Source organism: Ambystoma mexicanum, chromosome 14 (assembly GCF_040938575.1).
Source record: "Ambystoma mexicanum isolate Mex_15411 chromosome 14, UKY_AmexF1_1, whole genome shotgun sequence".
Classification (NCBI taxonomy): Eukaryota; Metazoa; Chordata; class Amphibia; order Caudata; family Ambystomatidae; genus Ambystoma; species Ambystoma mexicanum.
The window spans coordinates 639,508,558-639,527,456 of NC_090940.1; the positions used below are offsets into that span (position 1 = coordinate 639,508,558).

The 18,899-nt window shown below is 45.8% G+C and overlaps 1 protein-coding gene across 5 annotated transcripts in view; it reads left to right on the forward strand.

Moving 5' to 3' along the window:
* KIF26A (kinesin family member 26A) overlaps positions 1 to 12,114 on the forward strand; it is a 249,432-nt gene extending 237,318 nt beyond the window's left edge. For all 5 annotated transcript variants that reach the window (XM_069638136.1, XM_069638135.1, XM_069638133.1 and 2 more), the window contains 4 exons: positions 7,536 to 7,726; positions 8,154 to 8,174; positions 9,374 to 9,524; positions 10,718 to 12,114. In XM_069638136.1, the coding sequence (XP_069494237.1) occupies positions 7,536 to 7,726; positions 8,154 to 8,174; positions 9,374 to 9,524; positions 10,718 to 10,896 (542 nt within the window). In that variant the 3' untranslated portion in view covers positions 10,897 to 12,114. The remainder of the gene's footprint in view (positions 1 to 7,535; positions 7,727 to 8,153; positions 8,175 to 9,373; positions 9,525 to 10,717) is intronic.
* The last annotated feature ends 6,785 nt before the right edge of the window (positions 12,115 to 18,899 follow it).

Genomic DNA, 18,899 nt, shown 5'->3' on the forward strand with positions numbered 1-18,899 from the left:
AGATGGTTTGAGCCACGGGCCGACATGGAACAGCGCTCGTTGCAGTGCAGGGAATGGGCCGGAACAAGATGGAGCTGCGCTCTGGCAAAAAAGGTCTTGCCGGAGCACTGCTACGTCCCCCAGACTCCCGTGCCAGCCCATGATGCACCCAGGTGCTGCGCCCCAACAAGCAGACTGCTTGCAGAAGACTCGGCCTGGAGCGCTGCCTAGTCTTCTGAAAGCAGTCTGCTCGTTACATTGCACACACGAGTAACCCGTCTGTTTTTCAACGCACTGCAGGCAGAAACTGCAAAGCCTCCCATACAATGTTGCAGCTATCCAAACTAGTATATGTGTCCTGCAATTTACAGACATCTCTTTCTTAGGGTGAATATTGTGACCAACCAAAACAGAGGCGTCAATTATTCACTTAAAAGGGCTTCTTACTGAATCACTGTATGACATGTTTAACATTGTGATGTTCCTATAATCCACAGTAAAACCTGGGAAGACCATCTGTACCATCTGTATACTTTAGTACGAGCCTTAAGAAAAGCAGGATTAACGGCTAATTGACCCAATCTGCCGCTAAATATGTGGGGGATTTTTTGTCGGAAATGGCAATGTTCAACCTCAAGAGGAAAAGATTAGAACTGCCTTAGAATCCCCTACGCCCAAAACTTAAAAGGATTTCAGATCTTTCCTAGGGTTAATTGGGTATTATCGGAGAGTCGTACCTAACTTTTCCAGTAAAACTGCCAGACTGACCGACAAACTATGAAACGCAGAACCCCAGAAACTTAAATGGGATGAAGAGGATGAAGTATGCTATCATGCCCTCAAACAAACACTATGTCATAGCCTTATTCTAAAGGGGACAGACTTTTCTAAAGACTTCATATTACAGACTGACGCCTCCTTGACCAGGTTGGAGGCAGTTTTGTCTCAGAACCATGACGGCCTGGAGCATCCCATTCTGTATGCTAGTCGAAAACTGTTTCCCAGGGAAAATCACTATTCAGTGATCGTATTGGAAGCCTTGGCGATAAAGTGGGCCATTTTACATCTTAGGTACTACTTATTAGGTTGAACATGTAACTTGGCCACCGGCCACTCCCCCTCTCAAATGGATCAGTCAAAGGAAGGCGTCTAACCCAAGGGTTATGCTGTGGTTCTTGGACTTGCAACCCTATTGCTTCTCACTGGAACATCGAAAGGGCTGAGAACAAGGAAACGTAGATTTCCTTTTGAGGTCCCCTCTGAAGCAATTCAGTCCAAACCACATAGGGCAAGGGTATGTGAGAAACCTGAAGGTGTTCTCCTACCTACACCCATGGGATCTTCCATTTAGGTGGCCAGAGAAGGGTCATCACCTTTTGATCCTGATCAGGGGGGTGGATAAACGAGGGAGGATGGAGGGTCGCAGGGGATTGGGAGGAGAATGCCTAAAGGCTAGACATTGTATTCCCCCTTTCCCAATTGTACATCAGCACACTCTCCCTCAGCCTTTATGGGAAATGTTCAGTCTCACCCCATCTCCCCCTCCCCATTTCCATCATGTACTCGGACGAGGAAGAGGCAACCAAGAGCTATAAAGATTACCCATAGAACCATCACAGCGAAGAGTAAGGCGCAAGGAAAGGCCTACTACACTCCACCACTAGGTTGTCCCATTAATAGAGTCAGGCAAGGTCAGGCACCTGACATTAACCATACACACCTGACTCCACTTGACTCCCAGCTAGGGTATAAACGGTAGTGCTCTGCCAGACAAACAGAACAAGATGGGGTGGCTGGATGGACCGTGGAAGGCAGGGGACAGGAGGCTGCAGCTGTAGGAGCCTGGAGGATCTGTAGGAGAAAGAAACGCCAAAGCGCTGGCCCGGTGTGTAGAAGTGGCTGCAGCGTGGGAAGGGAGCCATGTCTCCATGGAGCCAGATTGGGGAAAGCTGCGACCTGTTGGTCGTATCCAGGCCACTACTCATTCCCCTGGCACATGTGCTGGTCCTAGGGGTGTTTGAGGGGCAGGTGGTGAGACCCTGACCTCGATCCACATATCCTGAGGAGTCTGCCCGCTAGCGCTGCGCTACTCAGTGAGTTTCACGAGGGAGAGAGAGAAACTCGGTAGCGTGCGGGTTGCTGAAGCGGGAGCAGTAGCAGTGGAAGGTGCAAGCGACACAATAATTGAAAAGCGAGAGAAAGTAAAAGAAAGAAAGTGCGCTAGCGACACGAAAGCAGAAAAGGATGAAACAGTGAATTGGGGAACAGAAAGAAAAGAAAGGGTGCTAGCGACCCGACGGAGAGAAGGAAAAGTGAGAAAGGTGCGTGCAGCACAAAGCAAACAGACAGGAAGTGTGCAAGTGTACACAGCAAAGTAATAGAAGTGTCCAAGAGGCACGGCATAGTGAACTATATTGACTTGCTGCAAGAGCCCTACCTGGATGATCCCGAGGGCAACGCTGTTGTGTTGAACTATTTTGTAAACTGGCACAGCTAAACCTGAAGGTAAGGTTACCTGAAACCAGCGAGGGCAACGCTGTTGTGTTGAACTATTTTGTAAACTGGCACAGCTAAACCTGACGGTAAGGTTGCCTGAAACCAGCTTTGGGTTGCATTCTCTTGAACCACCATTTTTTTCTTTAAGACAACCTAACATCACATTTGTTTTTAGAGTGAGGGCAAGCATAGGTTTGACACAGACAGATATTGATTTTGAACTTTACAACCCCATTAGAATTAAGTCCAGTTAGGCAATACACCAACCCGGCAAAGTTTTATAATAAAGGTTTTTAAATTGTTACTTTTGATACTATGCCTGTCTCACACAGCCCAAACACAAATACTAAAACAGTTCAAAGCTGTATATATGTCACATGCCTTGCACACATTTTACTGTCAGGGTGACTATTCCGCCAGATGAAATGAGCACCAAACCCAGTGTGCATTGCATGCTCAGAAGGAATGCACGTTTCAATTACTAACACAGACACGTTTGATAAATTGGTGGTCATTCTTATGGTCCCAAAATGCACTTTGTTTTTATGCAAAGCAGCCAGCATCCTATATTCAGGCAACCCACATTATTCACCTCTTAGCCCCTCCCTAAGTCCCGCCCACGCCACTGACAATCCCTCCCTGCCATTTTAAGGGGGAGTTTCCCCAGTACATTTTGTCTATTTCCAGCACTGTTTGAGCTGGCATACTAGATTAGAGGAATTACCACATTTTAGCCATCAATATGCTCAAGGCCCAACTCATTATGATCTGTTCAGAAAGGATATTTTTTAATGTTTCGTTTAACCCTATATGAACAACACCAATTCGAGTTTAAATCTCCTGTTCACCAGCAGCGTAAAGAGCCTGTTTGGGGCAATCGAAAATCATCAATTACTGGGACCTTTAATCAATATGGAAGATTCTGATGTTTTTTTCAAATGTCCTGTCCTTGGATGAGCCCCTGTGCTTTAAACTGAACAGATTTAGGATCAATTGCCATCTCAGCAGAGGTCGAGAAGCGGGACCTAAATATATGGTTGTACAAGAGGCTTACTGACATATTGCAGCTAATTCAATATGTGACCACGAGTTCGGTTCCAGGAACAGGAAGAAGCGACAGGATTGATTGGTTCTTGAGGTGCTGTTAGCCATTCTTTTGATCATTAACCATCCATTCCCTTAGATGTTAATGACAATAATATTAATATCGTGCAAAGTTCATTGTCCACCTGAACTCTGTCAATGTAGGTGTATTTTAAGGAGGTGGCACTTAGCTTTAGATGCAACTGTTATAAGCTGGACATTTCCGAACCTTTTCTCACGCTACAGCCACAATTTCTGACTGGAATCGAAAATAAACTCTCCTCTTGCACTCAAGTTATGAGAGGGCTATAATATGTATACTGCACCGATCCCAACCATAGTGGTCTTACAATACCGGTACTATGTCTCAGAAATTGACACATTGCATTCCCTCCCGGGGTAACCAGATGGTGCTTCCATTGATCGTTAACATTCACCGAAACGGACCAGGTCCGACTGAAGTTTAGCGTGTTCTGTATACCACGCATGCCAGCGGTAAACACGGACTACGTTTATGAGTTGCACCCGTTGTAGAGGTCCCCGTCATTGAGCTGGGCTTGTCACTGCACACTCGCCAGTGGAGGGAACACTTTCTGTGACAGTCATTCTCAGAGTAACAAAATATGGCTTATCTGCTTAAGTATTTTTTCAATCAATTTTCCAACGCAACACACTTAAGTAGCAAGCCTAATCTTCGGTCATAATTAGCGGCACGCATGGACTTTTGAACTTGCCTCCATGATGGGCAGATTACTGGACTGGAAAATGAGGGCCGCAGTCCAAGGCAAGTTTAGAGATGAGACGACATTGGAGCTTGTGATTCCCAAGGCGGTATTTCAAAATATTAAGAACGCAGCGGAAAGAACATCCAGGGGGTGGGGGGTTGTAGGGATGCCAGAGAACTTGGGGGGAGCAAGAGGGAAGCTGGGTGCTGGACACATCAAACTCCTTCAAGGTGCAGGCGGTGCATGCCGACCGGAGGGAGGCCATGCTTAGCAGGAGTGTAGACCTTGAGCTGTTAGGGAGAAGGACTGACTGATTGATTTTGACATTTCTAATGCGCAACGTTCGCCCGAGAGTATCTAGGACGGTCTAACATGTAAGTTAGACACTTGGCTGGGCGTGCCAAATGGTTTTACAGCTAGCCTGTAGACCAAGCTGTTGCACAGCACACTTAATACCCAGAAGTTTCTGAGCACAGACCTGGGGATCGAACCTGTGTTGCTCCATGTCGTCTTGCTTCCAAGGCGAGCACGTTGCCCCTGAGCTATTCTCCCGAGACTAAGCCGCCTACGTGTCTTTCCAAGACTGCTCCACTCGGGCAGCGGGCGCTGCTACCAGGGTTATGCATGATGTGGAAAAACCAACAGTGCTCAAGGTAAGGTGAAGCTTGAGGTGTCTGCCAGAAGGAACAAGGGCTAGTGATATCGGGCTGCATAATTCATGTGTGTTACGGGGGCACAATGGACTACAACCCCAGCAACACCCAGAACAGAGGTGGTCAAACTGCATCTACTTCAAACACTCAGAAGAAACAGGTGGGGGCGGTGTGGTGGAGCTGTCAGAGGGGAACAGAAAAAAACAGGTTTTATTCCCACGTCCAAAAAGCAGAAAGTATGAAGCGGTACACATGTGTTGCAGACCTCCACTTACAACTAGAGGGACTTCAATTAGAGGTCAGAAGGAACTGGAAAGCCAGGCAGCATGATGAATGCAGGCATATTCAATAACTTTAGCACCGGCGGAACTCAGAAGTGTTCCATGCAGTCTTCGGGAAGTGTCGGCAAGAAGACTTGTTTGGTTGCCATGGTCACTTTCCGCGTTCCATTTTGTCTACGTACCAGCATATTATCCCCTGCATCACCCGGGTCGCTTTCACCAATGGGATCAGTGTTACTATAGAAACCCACCCTGTTTAGCCAGTGCCTCCGCTATCTGAATTTCTTTTGTCCTTCGAATGGCACTTCTGGTAGAGGTTTTTCCCCAGCAGATCAAATAAACAGAAATTCAAAAGCAGGTGTTTATATTGGTTGTGATATGGTACTGATCGATGACACAGAGGCCAGCTCGCCACCACCAGGCCATGGAGATGCCATTACACCGTCAGATCTGAAATCAAAATTTAGAAAGCCAAGATTAGGTTTATGTTGTGTTGTATGTATTTGCCGGATAGTCTTGATGCCCTGAGTCATTCAAGCTCAGTATGACACAGGCTGTTTGTGTGGGTGGCAAGAACAAGGGTTGAGCAACAAGGGTTGAACGGGAGGTCAGGGGGCAAACAACATCACCCATGGATTAACCTAAGGGAGACTGTAACACCCATTGGAAGAAATGAGTTAGGTGCCTTGCAGAATTATCTTCACAGGCTGGCAAACGTATCTGAAAGTGATTGTAAACAAACTTTGAGGGTGAAGGAAATGGCCCTTAGTGATAAAAGTGTACATTTAGTGTAACTGGTGTCTAAAGTCAAATGTCGCATAACACCCGAGTGAACATCTTGAGGGATTCGCTCTATAGTGTTTGCAATTGCAGTAGTAGCAGTGACGGTGGTGGTAATAGTGATGATCATTGTAGAAGTGGTGGCAATAGCAGTAGTAATAGTGGTGGTAGTACTGGCAGTAGTAGTGATGGTAATAGTGATGATCAGTGTAGTAGTGGAGGTAGCAATAATAGTCGTAGTACTGGCTGTAGTGATGGTAATAGTGATGTTCATTCTAGTAGTAGTAGTGGTGGTAATATCAGTATTAATAGTGGTGGTAGTACTGGCAATAGTAGTAGTAGTGATAATAGTGATAATTATTGTAGTAGTAGTGGTAGTAATAATGGGAGTATTGTCAGGCAGTGGTGTTAATACTAGTGGTCATTGCAGTAGTAGTGGTCATAGTAGTGGTGGTAGGAGTAGTGTTGTAGTAGTGATAGTAACAGTCATGAGCATTTTAGTGTTGGCAGTAAGAATGGTAGCAGGTGTGGCAGTACTAGTAGTGGTAGTGGTTTTAGTACTGGTGGCCATTGTAGTAGCAGTGGTAGTAATAATAGCAGTGGTAGTGGTAGTCATTATTGCAGTAGGGATAATAATAATAATGCTGGTAGTAGTACTAGGTGTAGTAATAGTAGTGGTGGTAGTAGTGTAGTAATAAAGTTAGTAGTTGGCTTTGGGGTGGAAGTGGTAGTAATATTGTTAGTATTAGTGGCGGTGGTGGAAGTAGTGGTGATACTAACACAGTGTTAGTATTAGTGGAAGTAATAGTGTTAGTATTAGTGATAGTAGTAGGAGTAATAATGGTTGTAGTAGTAGTATTTGTAGTGGTGGCAGTAGCAGTGGTGGTGCAAGTAGTTGTAATAATGGTAGTAGTCGTGGTGGTAGTAATAGTAGTAGAATTCTTAGTATTAGCAATAGTGTTAGTAATAACATTAGTATTAGTAGTGGTGGTAGTAATTGTGACATTAGCAGTAGTATTAGCAGTGGCGGTAGTAGTAGTTGTAGTATTAGTAGTTATGTTGGTGATCGTAATAGTAGCAGTTTTATAAATAATAGTAGTCATAGCAGTGATCGTAGTGGTACTAAGATTGGTAGTAATAGCTGCAGTAGTGGTAGTATCATTGGTAGTGGTGATGGGTGTAGTTGTAGGAATGGTGATGGCAGTAGCTCTAGTACTAGCTGTGCTGGTGATGATAATACTAGCAGTAGTTTTAGTAGTGCTGATAATAGCTTTATGGAGTAGTAGTAGTAACGGTGGTGGAAGTAGTATGTGTATTAGTTTTATTGGCAGTAGTAACAGTGGTAGTGCTAGTGGCAGTAGTGATTTTCTTTTTCACTCCACATCACGGTATTTTTCCACATTCTGGCCCTACGACAAAGCTGATTTTGTTTGATATTAATCAAGGGGTAAATTGCGCTGGATTACAGAGAGGAGGAACACAGGTGTGTGGCACATTGATACCACAGTACCACTAATCTGAAAATTGTGCTTCCTCAGGACTCCAGCGCCGCAGACTGATACCCGCCCCGCTGCCTGAGACCACATCCCTTGGAAGGAAGCCCAGCGCCACCGGCCAGTGGGTCGATCTACCACCTTTGCCGGGGACGTTGAAAGAGCCGTTCGAGATTAAAGTGTACGAGATTGACGATGTGGAGCGGTTACAGCGGCACCGGCAAGAGGATGCTGAGGTCAGCATTTATTTTATAGCCGCGCAGGCAGCGTGAATTACTGCATACATGCAATCACGATGTAGTGCTATCAGAAAATTGACCGAAATTAAAATACTCTCATTATTAATTGTTAAATTCATATGTCGGGGTGCCCTTAAGAAAGAAAAGGAAAATAATTATTGCTCGCAATTAATTAGATTTAATGTGACTGACATATGGAGCGGGACATGCCATTGGCTGCATTACTATATACACCCATATCTATAGTGGAAGGTGGCACTTCACAGCTGTTCCCTCGTAAAGGGTCACTGCTTGGAGATTAAATCGACAAGCATCAGGCTTATTAAATTAGAGACGGGCGGCTTAAATTCTCTTGCCACTAACCGAGTGCCGCTCTTCGCAGTGCGAATTCTAAACACTTTCTTTCACTTTTTCCTTCTTCTAGCCCTTCCAGGATGTTGAAAAGGTAAGAATGTCCACCCAAAAATGTACATGCTGCTTTATCATTCACTATAATAAATTTGTAATTGGTTATTTATAACGCACTTAACACCCAGAGGTGTAAGCGCGGACCGGGGATCGAACCTGTGTTGCGCAAGTTTTCTTATTTCAAAGCCGAGCGCGTTGCCTCTGAGCTATCCTCCCGAGGCAGGATAGTGGCAGGTTGGCGACAAATGATTGAGGAGTGTTAAGCCAATAGTTGAAATCCTGTTTAACAGATATGAGGGGGGCGATGTCCATCGCTTAGTTAACTCTTCATCAAGAAAACACCTAGAGCAATTCAATAATGTGAGTTGTGATGTAAACAGGTAGAAAGGAATAACACCGACTACTCAGAGAAGCCACATTTCCATAGTTGGATCACATTTCTGAAAGACACATTCCTGCTCAGGAAGAACCTAAGAACAGGCAGAAAGGCCACAGGGTATACAGTGTTTCTATCGAATCTTTTATAGTGAATAACATTTATATCGAAACGTTTATAATGAAAACCTTTATAGTGATTGTATTTAGAGTGGGCTAAAGGGTTAAATATTTTTTGGAAATGGTCCGGATGGGTTTTTAGGGCTGGGAAACAGGGATGTGGAGGGGACCCCTCCCAAAAGACAAAACAAAAAGTAAAAAAATGCATTCACTATAAAAGTTTTCAAGCTAAAAGATTCAATATATGGGCATTGGTTATACATTAATTCGGGATAAAGACATGTAACCTCCCAATTGTTTAGCAATTTATTGTGTAGGTGAAGCAGTGAAAAGGCCGACTAGACACACTACTGAAGCCAGGGAAGCGATCACATCTGAGGCCCATCAAAGACACCACATTGCGCCAGGGGACCACTCTGGTGGTGACAGTGCGCGGTACAAATGTCCTTTAACATTAACATTGTGAAATCAAATGGCATTGGGGCAAATTATGCAGACATGTTTGGTGATTAGCGATGCATTGAGCTCATTACGCAAACACGTGTTTGTTAAGTCGATGACAAACCTACGTAATTATTAAAAAACGGTAACTTTATTTGTGCATAATCAGTGCAGGCGTTGGTACATGTTTCAATTAAATTTGACAGTGATTTGTGGGAAATGCACCTACGTCAGTTCTAGCTGCCCGACCGTGGACATACTCCAGTGTGGCAGTAAAGTGACTCCCCTTCTCCCTTCCAGGGTCTGATGTACTTCAATAACAAACTCAAGATCCTGGAGAAGCGGCAGCAGAGGATCCGGGACGCGAGGGCCAAGTACGAGGTGCTGATGGAGGAGCTGGCGGAGACCAAGTGCAGGTTGATGATACACCCCGACAAGTGGAAAGGAGAGTGTAAGTAATTCGTGTCCGGCGGGTGCTCTTGACACAAATGTTCTTGAGGTCCTGGTGAGGTTGCCAGATCTTTGCCACCCGACTACTGAATGCGGTGCGATCCAAGCTCTAATGGGCGGAAGGACGACATCATGGACAATGGTTTGGGCGTGGGTAGCGTGGGGGTGGTAGATGACTTGTTCCTGCTTAGGTTTAGAGGATTGGTAGGGTGATAGTTGGGGAGTGGTTGCTACTTTGTAACCTTCTTCTAAGTTTGGCCAAAGTGGGTCTTTGCTACCCGTGACCCTTTAAGGGGCGTAGCATGCAAATACAGGCAACATTTCTACCCAGATGCAGGAACACGTCTTACATTCAAAGCCATCATTAATATCACACCCGGTGCTCAGCAACTCACTTCCACTGGTCGCACACCAATCTGGTGACAGTGGTCTCCTGCAACCATATCGGCATATCCATTTGCCCACTTCCCCACAGAGAGCAGACAGATTTCTTGTTAAACTCAAACCCCTTATATGGAGTGTACAAAATGATGGAACGCAATACTATATTAGTTATCAAAATTGAATTTATTTAATAATGTGTTACAGTTTATATATAAACCTTTCACATGATTATATAAAATAAGAACAGAAAAAATATAATTACCATAATTCTAGGAAAATTAAAAACACATAAAACTAAATACTATAAATGATCACATATTATTTAAGGAAAAGAAAAAGGAACATTTTTAAATAAACAATAAAAGTGTGATTGACTAGTATGGTGTTACACCAAAAATGTATAAAGCAATTGTTTAGGAATGGTAAGTGACAAGTGGTTATTGAAATAAAAAAACAGGAATACAGATAAATCCCTGTGGGCAATTTCTTAGATCTTAAATGGATATACCCAACAGTGTTTCAATCCTGAACCATATATTATACATTGCCATATGCACTTTTAGACTATTTGAATATTAGTTATCACTTTTCCATTCAAAGTAGATTCTTTGCGTAAAGACAATTTAGATGATATGCCTTTGAGTCTTCCGAATGAATTATTACTCTTTACAAGATGCAGAGCTAAATTGCATGGTGGGAGTTATAGCTCACCGCGTCAGTTTCCAAAATTAATGACATCAGTAAGTTAATGCAGAAGGCTGACGCTTCTGACTACGTGTTGCTCTAACTCTCGAACCTTCTCTTCCACAGTTGATTTGGATCCGGGTCTGGACACAGAGTCTCAGGAGTACCTGGACGCGCTAGAACAGGTGACGGAGGATCTGGACGACTGCGTCAATCTGTGCAAGGCCCGTATCATGATGGTGACCTGCTTCGACATCGGGATGATCGGCGATGCGCAAGACGGAGCAAGGGAGGTGGAAGTGTGAGCACGGCGCAGTGGAGCGTTGGGAACGTGAATAAATGGAGGCGGCGAAGGAAAGTGATGACGTGTGCGACGAGCGGCGGTGGAAATGGCAAGATTTCAAGCAGCGGTGAATGTTGTTGTAGTTACGATACCGATGATGGATTGTAATGGTGTTAAAATCAATACGGTGCCTCGAGACCGGAACTGTACGGAATAAGGAATGTTTTGAACCGAAGAACATAGACGAGTCTCCCAGAAATTAGGACATTGCGACGGGGGAGGGGTCGCGAGGATGACATCGAAAGTGCCTTTTAGTCTTGATTTGACATTTCTCTCTGTATTTTGGTGCTAGAATTTATTGAAAGCCAGCAAACCTAAGCAGACTCTTAAATGTATTCCTATGAAATATTTTATACTGTATAGTGTATTTATGACTAAATGTACAAAAAACTTTTTTAGCAGAAGCAATAACTAAATTATGTTTTCATACCTGAACTTGCCTTCTTGTTTCATAGAAAATCTGCGCTAGCAGGACCTCAAATTGTATAATAACCGCTTTTTTGGTTTAGGAGTCAAAATATTTTTATGAACATTGATCTAAGGTGTACCGCAAAATTTCACGGTTGTTTTTTTACATTCTCTTTTGTATTTTTCCTTCTTTATACCAAAAGAATGTTTTTTTTAATTAGCACATCCTCTATTTTTTGGGGGTTCCTACACTATTGTGCCAGAGACTTGTGTTTCACTTAAGTTCCTCGCCGTCGCAAATATCCGTTGGAATTATTGGAGGGGTCACTGTGCTTTTGAAGAAGTGCTGGAATTTATTAATTACAGAAATTACCAAATCTTTAAGCAAACAGAAAATTTGCTTTTGTAAATAGTTACTGCATATATTTTTTTATAATTTTGATGATAAATATTATATCTGCATTTAAACCTTACATAAAATGTAGCATATCCTTTTTGCAGTTTTTCTATGGAAGGCAATCGCTCAGGATCAATTTTTTACCCTGCATGAGACTTGTGCATTTTTACCAGTGGGCGGCGCGACGCCAGACTGTCGCCCGCGCCAATCATTTTTACATGGTGAGATGGTCGACGTAATTTCACATTTCATAATGAATCATATTTTCCTGATCATTGTGTTTTTATATGGAGTTTTCAAAAGCCTTGTATAAATGTATAATATAATAGCTTGCTTCAGCTTTTATCTGTGAATAAAAGATACATTTATTGTTAACATTCCTCTTTAAAAATTGATGTTGCATTCAGGCAGCTGAACCATGGCTGATTTCATGAATAATAGATATGGTTGAAGGAAAAATTGAGACAAAAAGACTGACTGGGAGAGCAGAGATACAAGAGAATATGAACCTGTCATGCTGGCACATTTTGATCTTATTTTTACATTTTTGTGCTGCCCCACCTTAATTTCTGCCGCTGTAGGTCTAAACCCAAGTTATCGGGGGGGGGGGGCATCTCTCCAAACTGTACCCTACTTTCATGGAAGATTTGACACCGTTCAACACTAGGGAGTTGGTTGTCTTCCCAATAGGTGTCCTTTCATATACCTGATTATTTATTCATTTATTTAAATGTATATAGCGCGTAAACCGCCCTTGGGCAGCGAGGCGCTGTTACATGTGAAGAGTCTAGTCACACGAGGCATCTGAGTGGCCTCATTGAGCAGTAGAAACCAAAAAGCCTTTTTTTCATTGTTAGCATGCACGGGTCCTTGAACGTTCGAGCTGTAGGCTCACATTTTGGGACATTTTTCCTGTTCGTTTGACAGCATTCGTTGGGGCTGGGGGGAATCTTTTTAACAAAGCCAGGCAATCCGGCACAGCGACCCGGAGGATATCCGCCCCTGCGGTCAGGATCCTTTCCACCATATTGCCATGATTATCCTTGCTCCGCAGTCACAGACACAGGAGTTCGGGGCGGACCCCAGGGTCCTGTGCTGGTTACCACATCATCTTGGTAAAACCACTGGAATCTCTTCCACACTAAGATCAGTGACGGCCGGCAAGCTTAAAATGAATTTGGTTGGACCGTGCCTGTTTTTAGTCCTCGAGTAAAGACTAGACAGTCTGCCTGAAACCAGCCTCTCTGCAAGCCTCAGAAAACTGGTCTCCCGCAAAGGATTGAAGTTTCCTCCATCGAGTGGAGGACGCCTCCGGCAAACTCCAGCCCTGAGTTATCCCCGCACCACGGGGAACTAACCGGAAAAGGGCCGGATACCAAAACAAGCTGCAAAATCTCTTTGTGTTTTTTCCACATCTTCCCCCATCAAAAGAGTGTTTTCCCTTCAGGCTTATTTATTTATTATTCATTATTCATTTTATATAGTGTCCACTGCAGACTGAACTGCCTCTCGGCGCTAGGAAGAGTTGGACACGAGAGATGCACTCATGATGAGGAGAGGAGTGAGATGAAGAGGGGTTGAGGTGAGGAAGAACATGCAGTCAAGTAGGAATGAGGGCTTGTTGATTTGGAAGAGACATTTAACTTACATCCCTAAATGGCTAGCTGTTAAGACGGATTTCTGAACTCTGTCCTGGAGGGGCAGAGGTTCAGAAGGCCAGCCTAGTGTCTTGGAACAGGGTAACCTCTGGACAAGCCAGACAATCAGGGTAGCGATCGCGGTGGTCAATACTAGGTCTCAAGAGGGGTGAGGGTGACTGAAAGCCCGCAATGAGCACACAAAGCAAGGACACTTACAAATTACTCCAGACAGGTGTTATATTAAAAATATATACACATTTATTACAAGGCCTTTGTAACATTGACCGTAGCGAGAAATCACAATAAAACTCAAGTAAACCAACACATACCAAACCAATACAATATATATACAAATACAAACGAGTCTAACGGGTTAGACGCACGAAATGTGTAGATCACCTAGATGGGGAGGAAAACAGGCAGTGCGAATAATGATTAGACCCAGTCCGCCTTCAGAGGCACCTAACTAAAAGGAAGTCCAAGCCCTACGAAGAGTGGAGCCTTGTGCTCAAAAGTACCTGCACACGCTGGTGCCAACGGGCAAAAAGGGGAGTCTCTTCGAGGGAATCAGGCAGTTTAGTTCGGTGAACAAATGAAGATGAACAGAGCTCCGTGACTCAAGCGCAGCCTCCACTATGGGCAGAAGCAGAGCGCGAGTACGAAAAGGCGTGCTGTTAGACACAGCGAGGAAAAGCTATGGGCTACTGCAAGAGGGCGACCAGTTCCTAGCGATGCTACTCACCGGTCCCCGATGCAGGCAGACCCAGGCTTCTCCGCGTCAGTTTCGGTGCTGGCAGGTTGAGATACGAGCGGGGGACGTCTCGGCGTCATGTAGATTCCGCAGCAGCAGAAGTTGAGTTGAGGACGTCCCAAACGCAGTGAACCCGCACAGTTTGTTACCACAGCAGGGCAACGGAGCAGCCGTGTGTATTTCAGCCAAATGTACACTACTCACTTCAGACCTGGGAATGCCAAGTGTACGAATCGTGTGAGAGTGACAAGGACTCGTAATACAACACAACCTGACGGCGGTTACAGAGCAAGACTCCTGGGTAGGCTGGTCAATCTGCTGGATTGTCCAGAGACACTTCCGAAGGCTTACATGTAGGAGATGGTGAAAATGCAGAGAATAGTTGTTCCCACTATTCCAAGGGTCGAAGTACCAGTACAGGCCTTCTCGTTCGATCAGAGGTAGAAAGGGTTTCACAAAGCGACAGCAATGCAGAGGAGCAGTCCTTCAGCGGGTCACCAGCGATTCCTCGGTTCAGCCTCGTGGTTGCAGGATACTTGGCTCCTGTATTCCTTTGTTCATGAGAACTCAGGAGATCGACATGGTAGTGGTGTTTCCAGCCCCCTCTTATCCACGGTTCCCTTCGCGCCAAAACGGAGGGGACCCAATGGGAGATCTGCTCACAAAACACTCCCACCATACGTGGACCTATCACGGACAACGGAGGTCCCAGGCATTCACACCACCCTAGACTCTCTGGCACCCAGGATGTGTATTGGGACCAGACATCCCAGCTCACATCCTGGAGGCACACACAAGGCCTGTAGAAGCCCGCGAAAGCATCTGTGTTTCGCGGGAAAGTACATGCCCAAATAAGGAAGGCCCCGGGTCGGCTCGACCTGGGGGAAGGTGAAGGGGTCAAGACGGTCAGCGGACAGGACAACGAGCCTCGTGGTCTGGCCATATTGGGAGCCAGGCCACCATTTTGGGCTAAGCAAGAGAAACACGCTTAAACGCCAAAAGGAGCTCAAAAACACAAAGAAACTATCGCTGCCCCCAGTCCCGTCCGTGATTCACTTGCACCGTTCGTTAACAATCCAATGATAGTATCTAGGTCTGTAGTAGACTAGAGACCCAAAAGGGCAGTAACGTAGCTTACAGTGCCCTCTTGTGCCATGTTGCGCGAAAGCTGCAACATGATAAAAGAACTACGGAAAAGAACGTTTCCCGGTACTGACTGTCTTAAGGGCATGTCAGTTTCCCCGTAAGAATGGAGCGAAAGCCCAGAGGAGTGCAGCAGAAGGCTGCACTTCTCTGGCAAAGTCTAGATCATGGTGAAAACAACAGCAAAAAGTTTAGGGGTTGCCACATGGAAGGAAAATTACCCACAATTAAGAAATCTTTCCTAACACTCGCCCCTCCCAGACTATGGACAGGGGGAACTAATCCACCCCTGGTTGAGTCTCTTGTTCAGGTCAGTTAAACATTCTGGACAACCCATCAGCATTGCTATGTTGGACACCTGGCCTATGCTCAATAGTGAAGTCGAAGCCTTGTAGACTTATGGACCACCTAAGCAACTTTGGATTCTCTCCCTTCATGTTCATTAGCCACTTTACGGGTTTATGGTCAGTTTGCACAGTGAAGTGGGTTCCATAGAGGTAGGGCCTCAGCTTCCGTAGGGCCCACACCACAGAGAAACATTCTTTCTCTACCGTGGACCATCTGAGCTCTCTGTCCTTAAGCTGGCGACTAATAAAACCAATAGGGTGTTCCTTACCCTTCTCATCTACTTGCGATAGTACAGCTCCTATCCCAGTGTCAGAGGCGTCCGTCAGCACAATAAAAGGTCTTTGATAATCAGGGGCCCCGAGGACAGGGGCCTGGCACAAGGAGTCTTTTAAGCCATTGAAGGCCTTCTCACACTCGTCGGTCCAAGTTACCTTCTTGGGTTTCTTCGGAGTAGTGAGGGCAGTCAGAGGGGCAGCTATGGTGCCATAGTCTGCCATGAAGTTGCGGTAATACCCCGTGAGTCCTAAGAAGGCTCTCACTTGGGTTTGCGTAGTGGGGGTAGGCCAGTCTTGTACTGCTTGTACTTTACTGGGAAGAGGCTGTATCCTCCCTCCACCTACTTCATATCCAAGGTAAACCACTGAGCCTTGTCCAATCTGGCATTTACTAGCCTTTATGGTCAAGTGTGCTTTCTGAAGAGCCTGGAGCACAATCCCGAGGTGTTTCACATGGTCTTCCCAGGTGGCACTGAAAACTGCTATATCGTCCAGATATGCGAGACAGAATTTGTCCAACCCATTCAACACATGATTCACAAGCCTCTGGAAAGTGGCAGGTGCATTTTTCAACCTGAACGGCATTACCCGGAACTGGTAAATTCAGTCTGGAGTAGAAAACGCTGTCTTCTCCTTGGCATGTTCTGCTAAAGCTATTTGCCCGTAGCCGCAGTGAGGTCAAACGTGCTGAGGTACTTGGAGGCACCCAAAGTATCCACCAGCTCATCTGTTCGAGGCAAGGGGTGTGCATCTGTCTTGGTGACAGCATTCAGAGCCCTGTAATCCACAAAGAACCTCAATTCAGAAGTGCCTGCCTTTGGAACCAAAACCACAGGGCTGGACCAAGGACTACTAGAGGGTTCAATCACCCCAAGGTCTAACATCTTGTTGACCTCGGTCTTAATGTAAGACCGTACTTTGTCTGACATCCTGTATCCCCTACTTTTGGTAGGTACACTGTCTCCTGTGTCTATATTATGTTTGCACCAAGGTCTCAAACCAGGCGACTGTGAAAACAGGGGGAAAAACTGCCGAAGCAAACTTTTCACCTCAGCCTGCTGATCAGAAGTCAGGTGAGGGGCCACTCGGACACCCTCAAAGGAGCTATCTGAAGGACCGCTTTGGAACAGGTCGGGGAGAGGTCAAGACTCCTCTTCCTAAACATCTGAAGCCAGTAGCAGTGCGGAGATTTCGACTCTTGGGACGAAAGCCTTCAGCCTATTCACGTGGAACACTTTTGGAGCCTTTCCAGGCTTTCCAAGGTCCACTAAATAGTTAACCTCACCCAGGGGCTCCACCACTGTGTAAGGGCCTGACCATTTGTCCTGTAAAGCTCGAGGCCTTATGGGATTCATGATCAGGACTTGCTGACCAGGTGTAAAGTTGATGAGGGAAGCTTTCTGGTCGTACCAATGTTTCACCAGCGCTTGCCCTGCCTTCAATTTATCACTAGCCAGACCCATCAGACGTACCATCCGTTTTCTGAGCCCTAGCACATAATCAACTACATTGGTAGTAACAGGGGGAGTGGGCATCTCCCATCCCTCTTTGACGATGGCTAAGGGTCCCCGTACAGGATGACCGAACAGAAGTTCGAAGGGGCTGAAGCCAACACCCTCCTGTGGTACCTCTCGGTAGGCAAACAGTAAGCATGGTAAAAGAAGATCCCATTTTCTTCTCTGAGGTTCTTCCAGAGCCCCAATCATGCTTTTTAATGTCTTTTGAAATGTTCCACCAGACCATTGGTCTGGGGGTGGTATGCAGAAGAGAACTTGTAGGTGACCCCACATTCTTTCCACATAGCCTGCATATACTTTGACATAAAGTTGCTGCTTCTGTCAGACACAACTTCTTTAGGGAAGCCAACCCTAGTAAAGCTTCCAAGTAACGCTTTTGCAACTGACTTGGCAGTTACAGTTTTCAATGGGATGGCCTCAGGATATCTGGTAGCATAGTCGACTAGCACCAAGATAAACCTATTGCCTGAGGATGTCTGCGGGTCAAGGGGACCAACGATATCAATCCCTACCCTTTCAAATGGTATTCCCACAACTGGGAGTGGTACCAATGGAGCTTGGATTGTTGAGCCACTCTTACCAGATAACTGGCAGGAGGCACAACTCCTGCAGTGACTTTCTACTTGCACCCCCATCTTGGACCAGTAGAAGTGCATGGATAACCTTTGCTTGGTCCTCTTAATACCAAGGTGACCAGCAAGGGGCACTTCATGCGCCAACTGCAGGAGGAAGGGTCTTACAGCAAGGGGAACCACCAACCTCCTATGGTCTCCTTCTGTAGACTCTGTGGGCTCACTTTACAGGAGTCCACCTTCCCAATAAATCCGATGCTTCCCAGGAGGTTCACCCTCAAGCTGGGAGCAGGCCTGTCTCCTTAGGCCTTCCAGAGATGGGCACTCACGTTGGCCTACTGAATTCTTCCCTGTCAGGACCACCTTCTACTAACAAGTCTTTTAGTTCAGGATGGTCGTTAGGGTCAAATACTTCAGGCATCGCCACCTCCTCGTCAGGCCCGGGCGATTGACCAACTTCCTCCACCGCAGTGGTAGGCGAGCTCGGGGAATATTCTCTTTCCCTCGTCTTGACTTGTTTACTCCTTTCGCCTTGCGTTTCCCCTTCGGCTGGGGCGGCGTATTGGTCTTGGCCAATGCTGCCCGTGCTTGAGACCGTGTGTAGGGTCTGTTGGCAGTGTCTCCTACGAGCCCTAAAGCTCTGAGATCATTGCCTAACAGGACCTTTCCTGGGACGTTTCTCTGAATGCTCACTGGAATCCTGACTGCTGTACCATTTAAAGTAAGATTTACAGGTATTACTGGAAACATGCGAGGTGGGCCGTCAGCCATCTTAGTGGCCATCAGAGTAGCTCTGGCAACTTCCTCTGAGTCTACCAAGGTAGAATCCACTACAGGCCGACTGCACCCACTATCCCGAAGAGCTGGAGTACCCACTCCATTGATCAGCACACTGTCTTTAAAGTAGTGCTTGG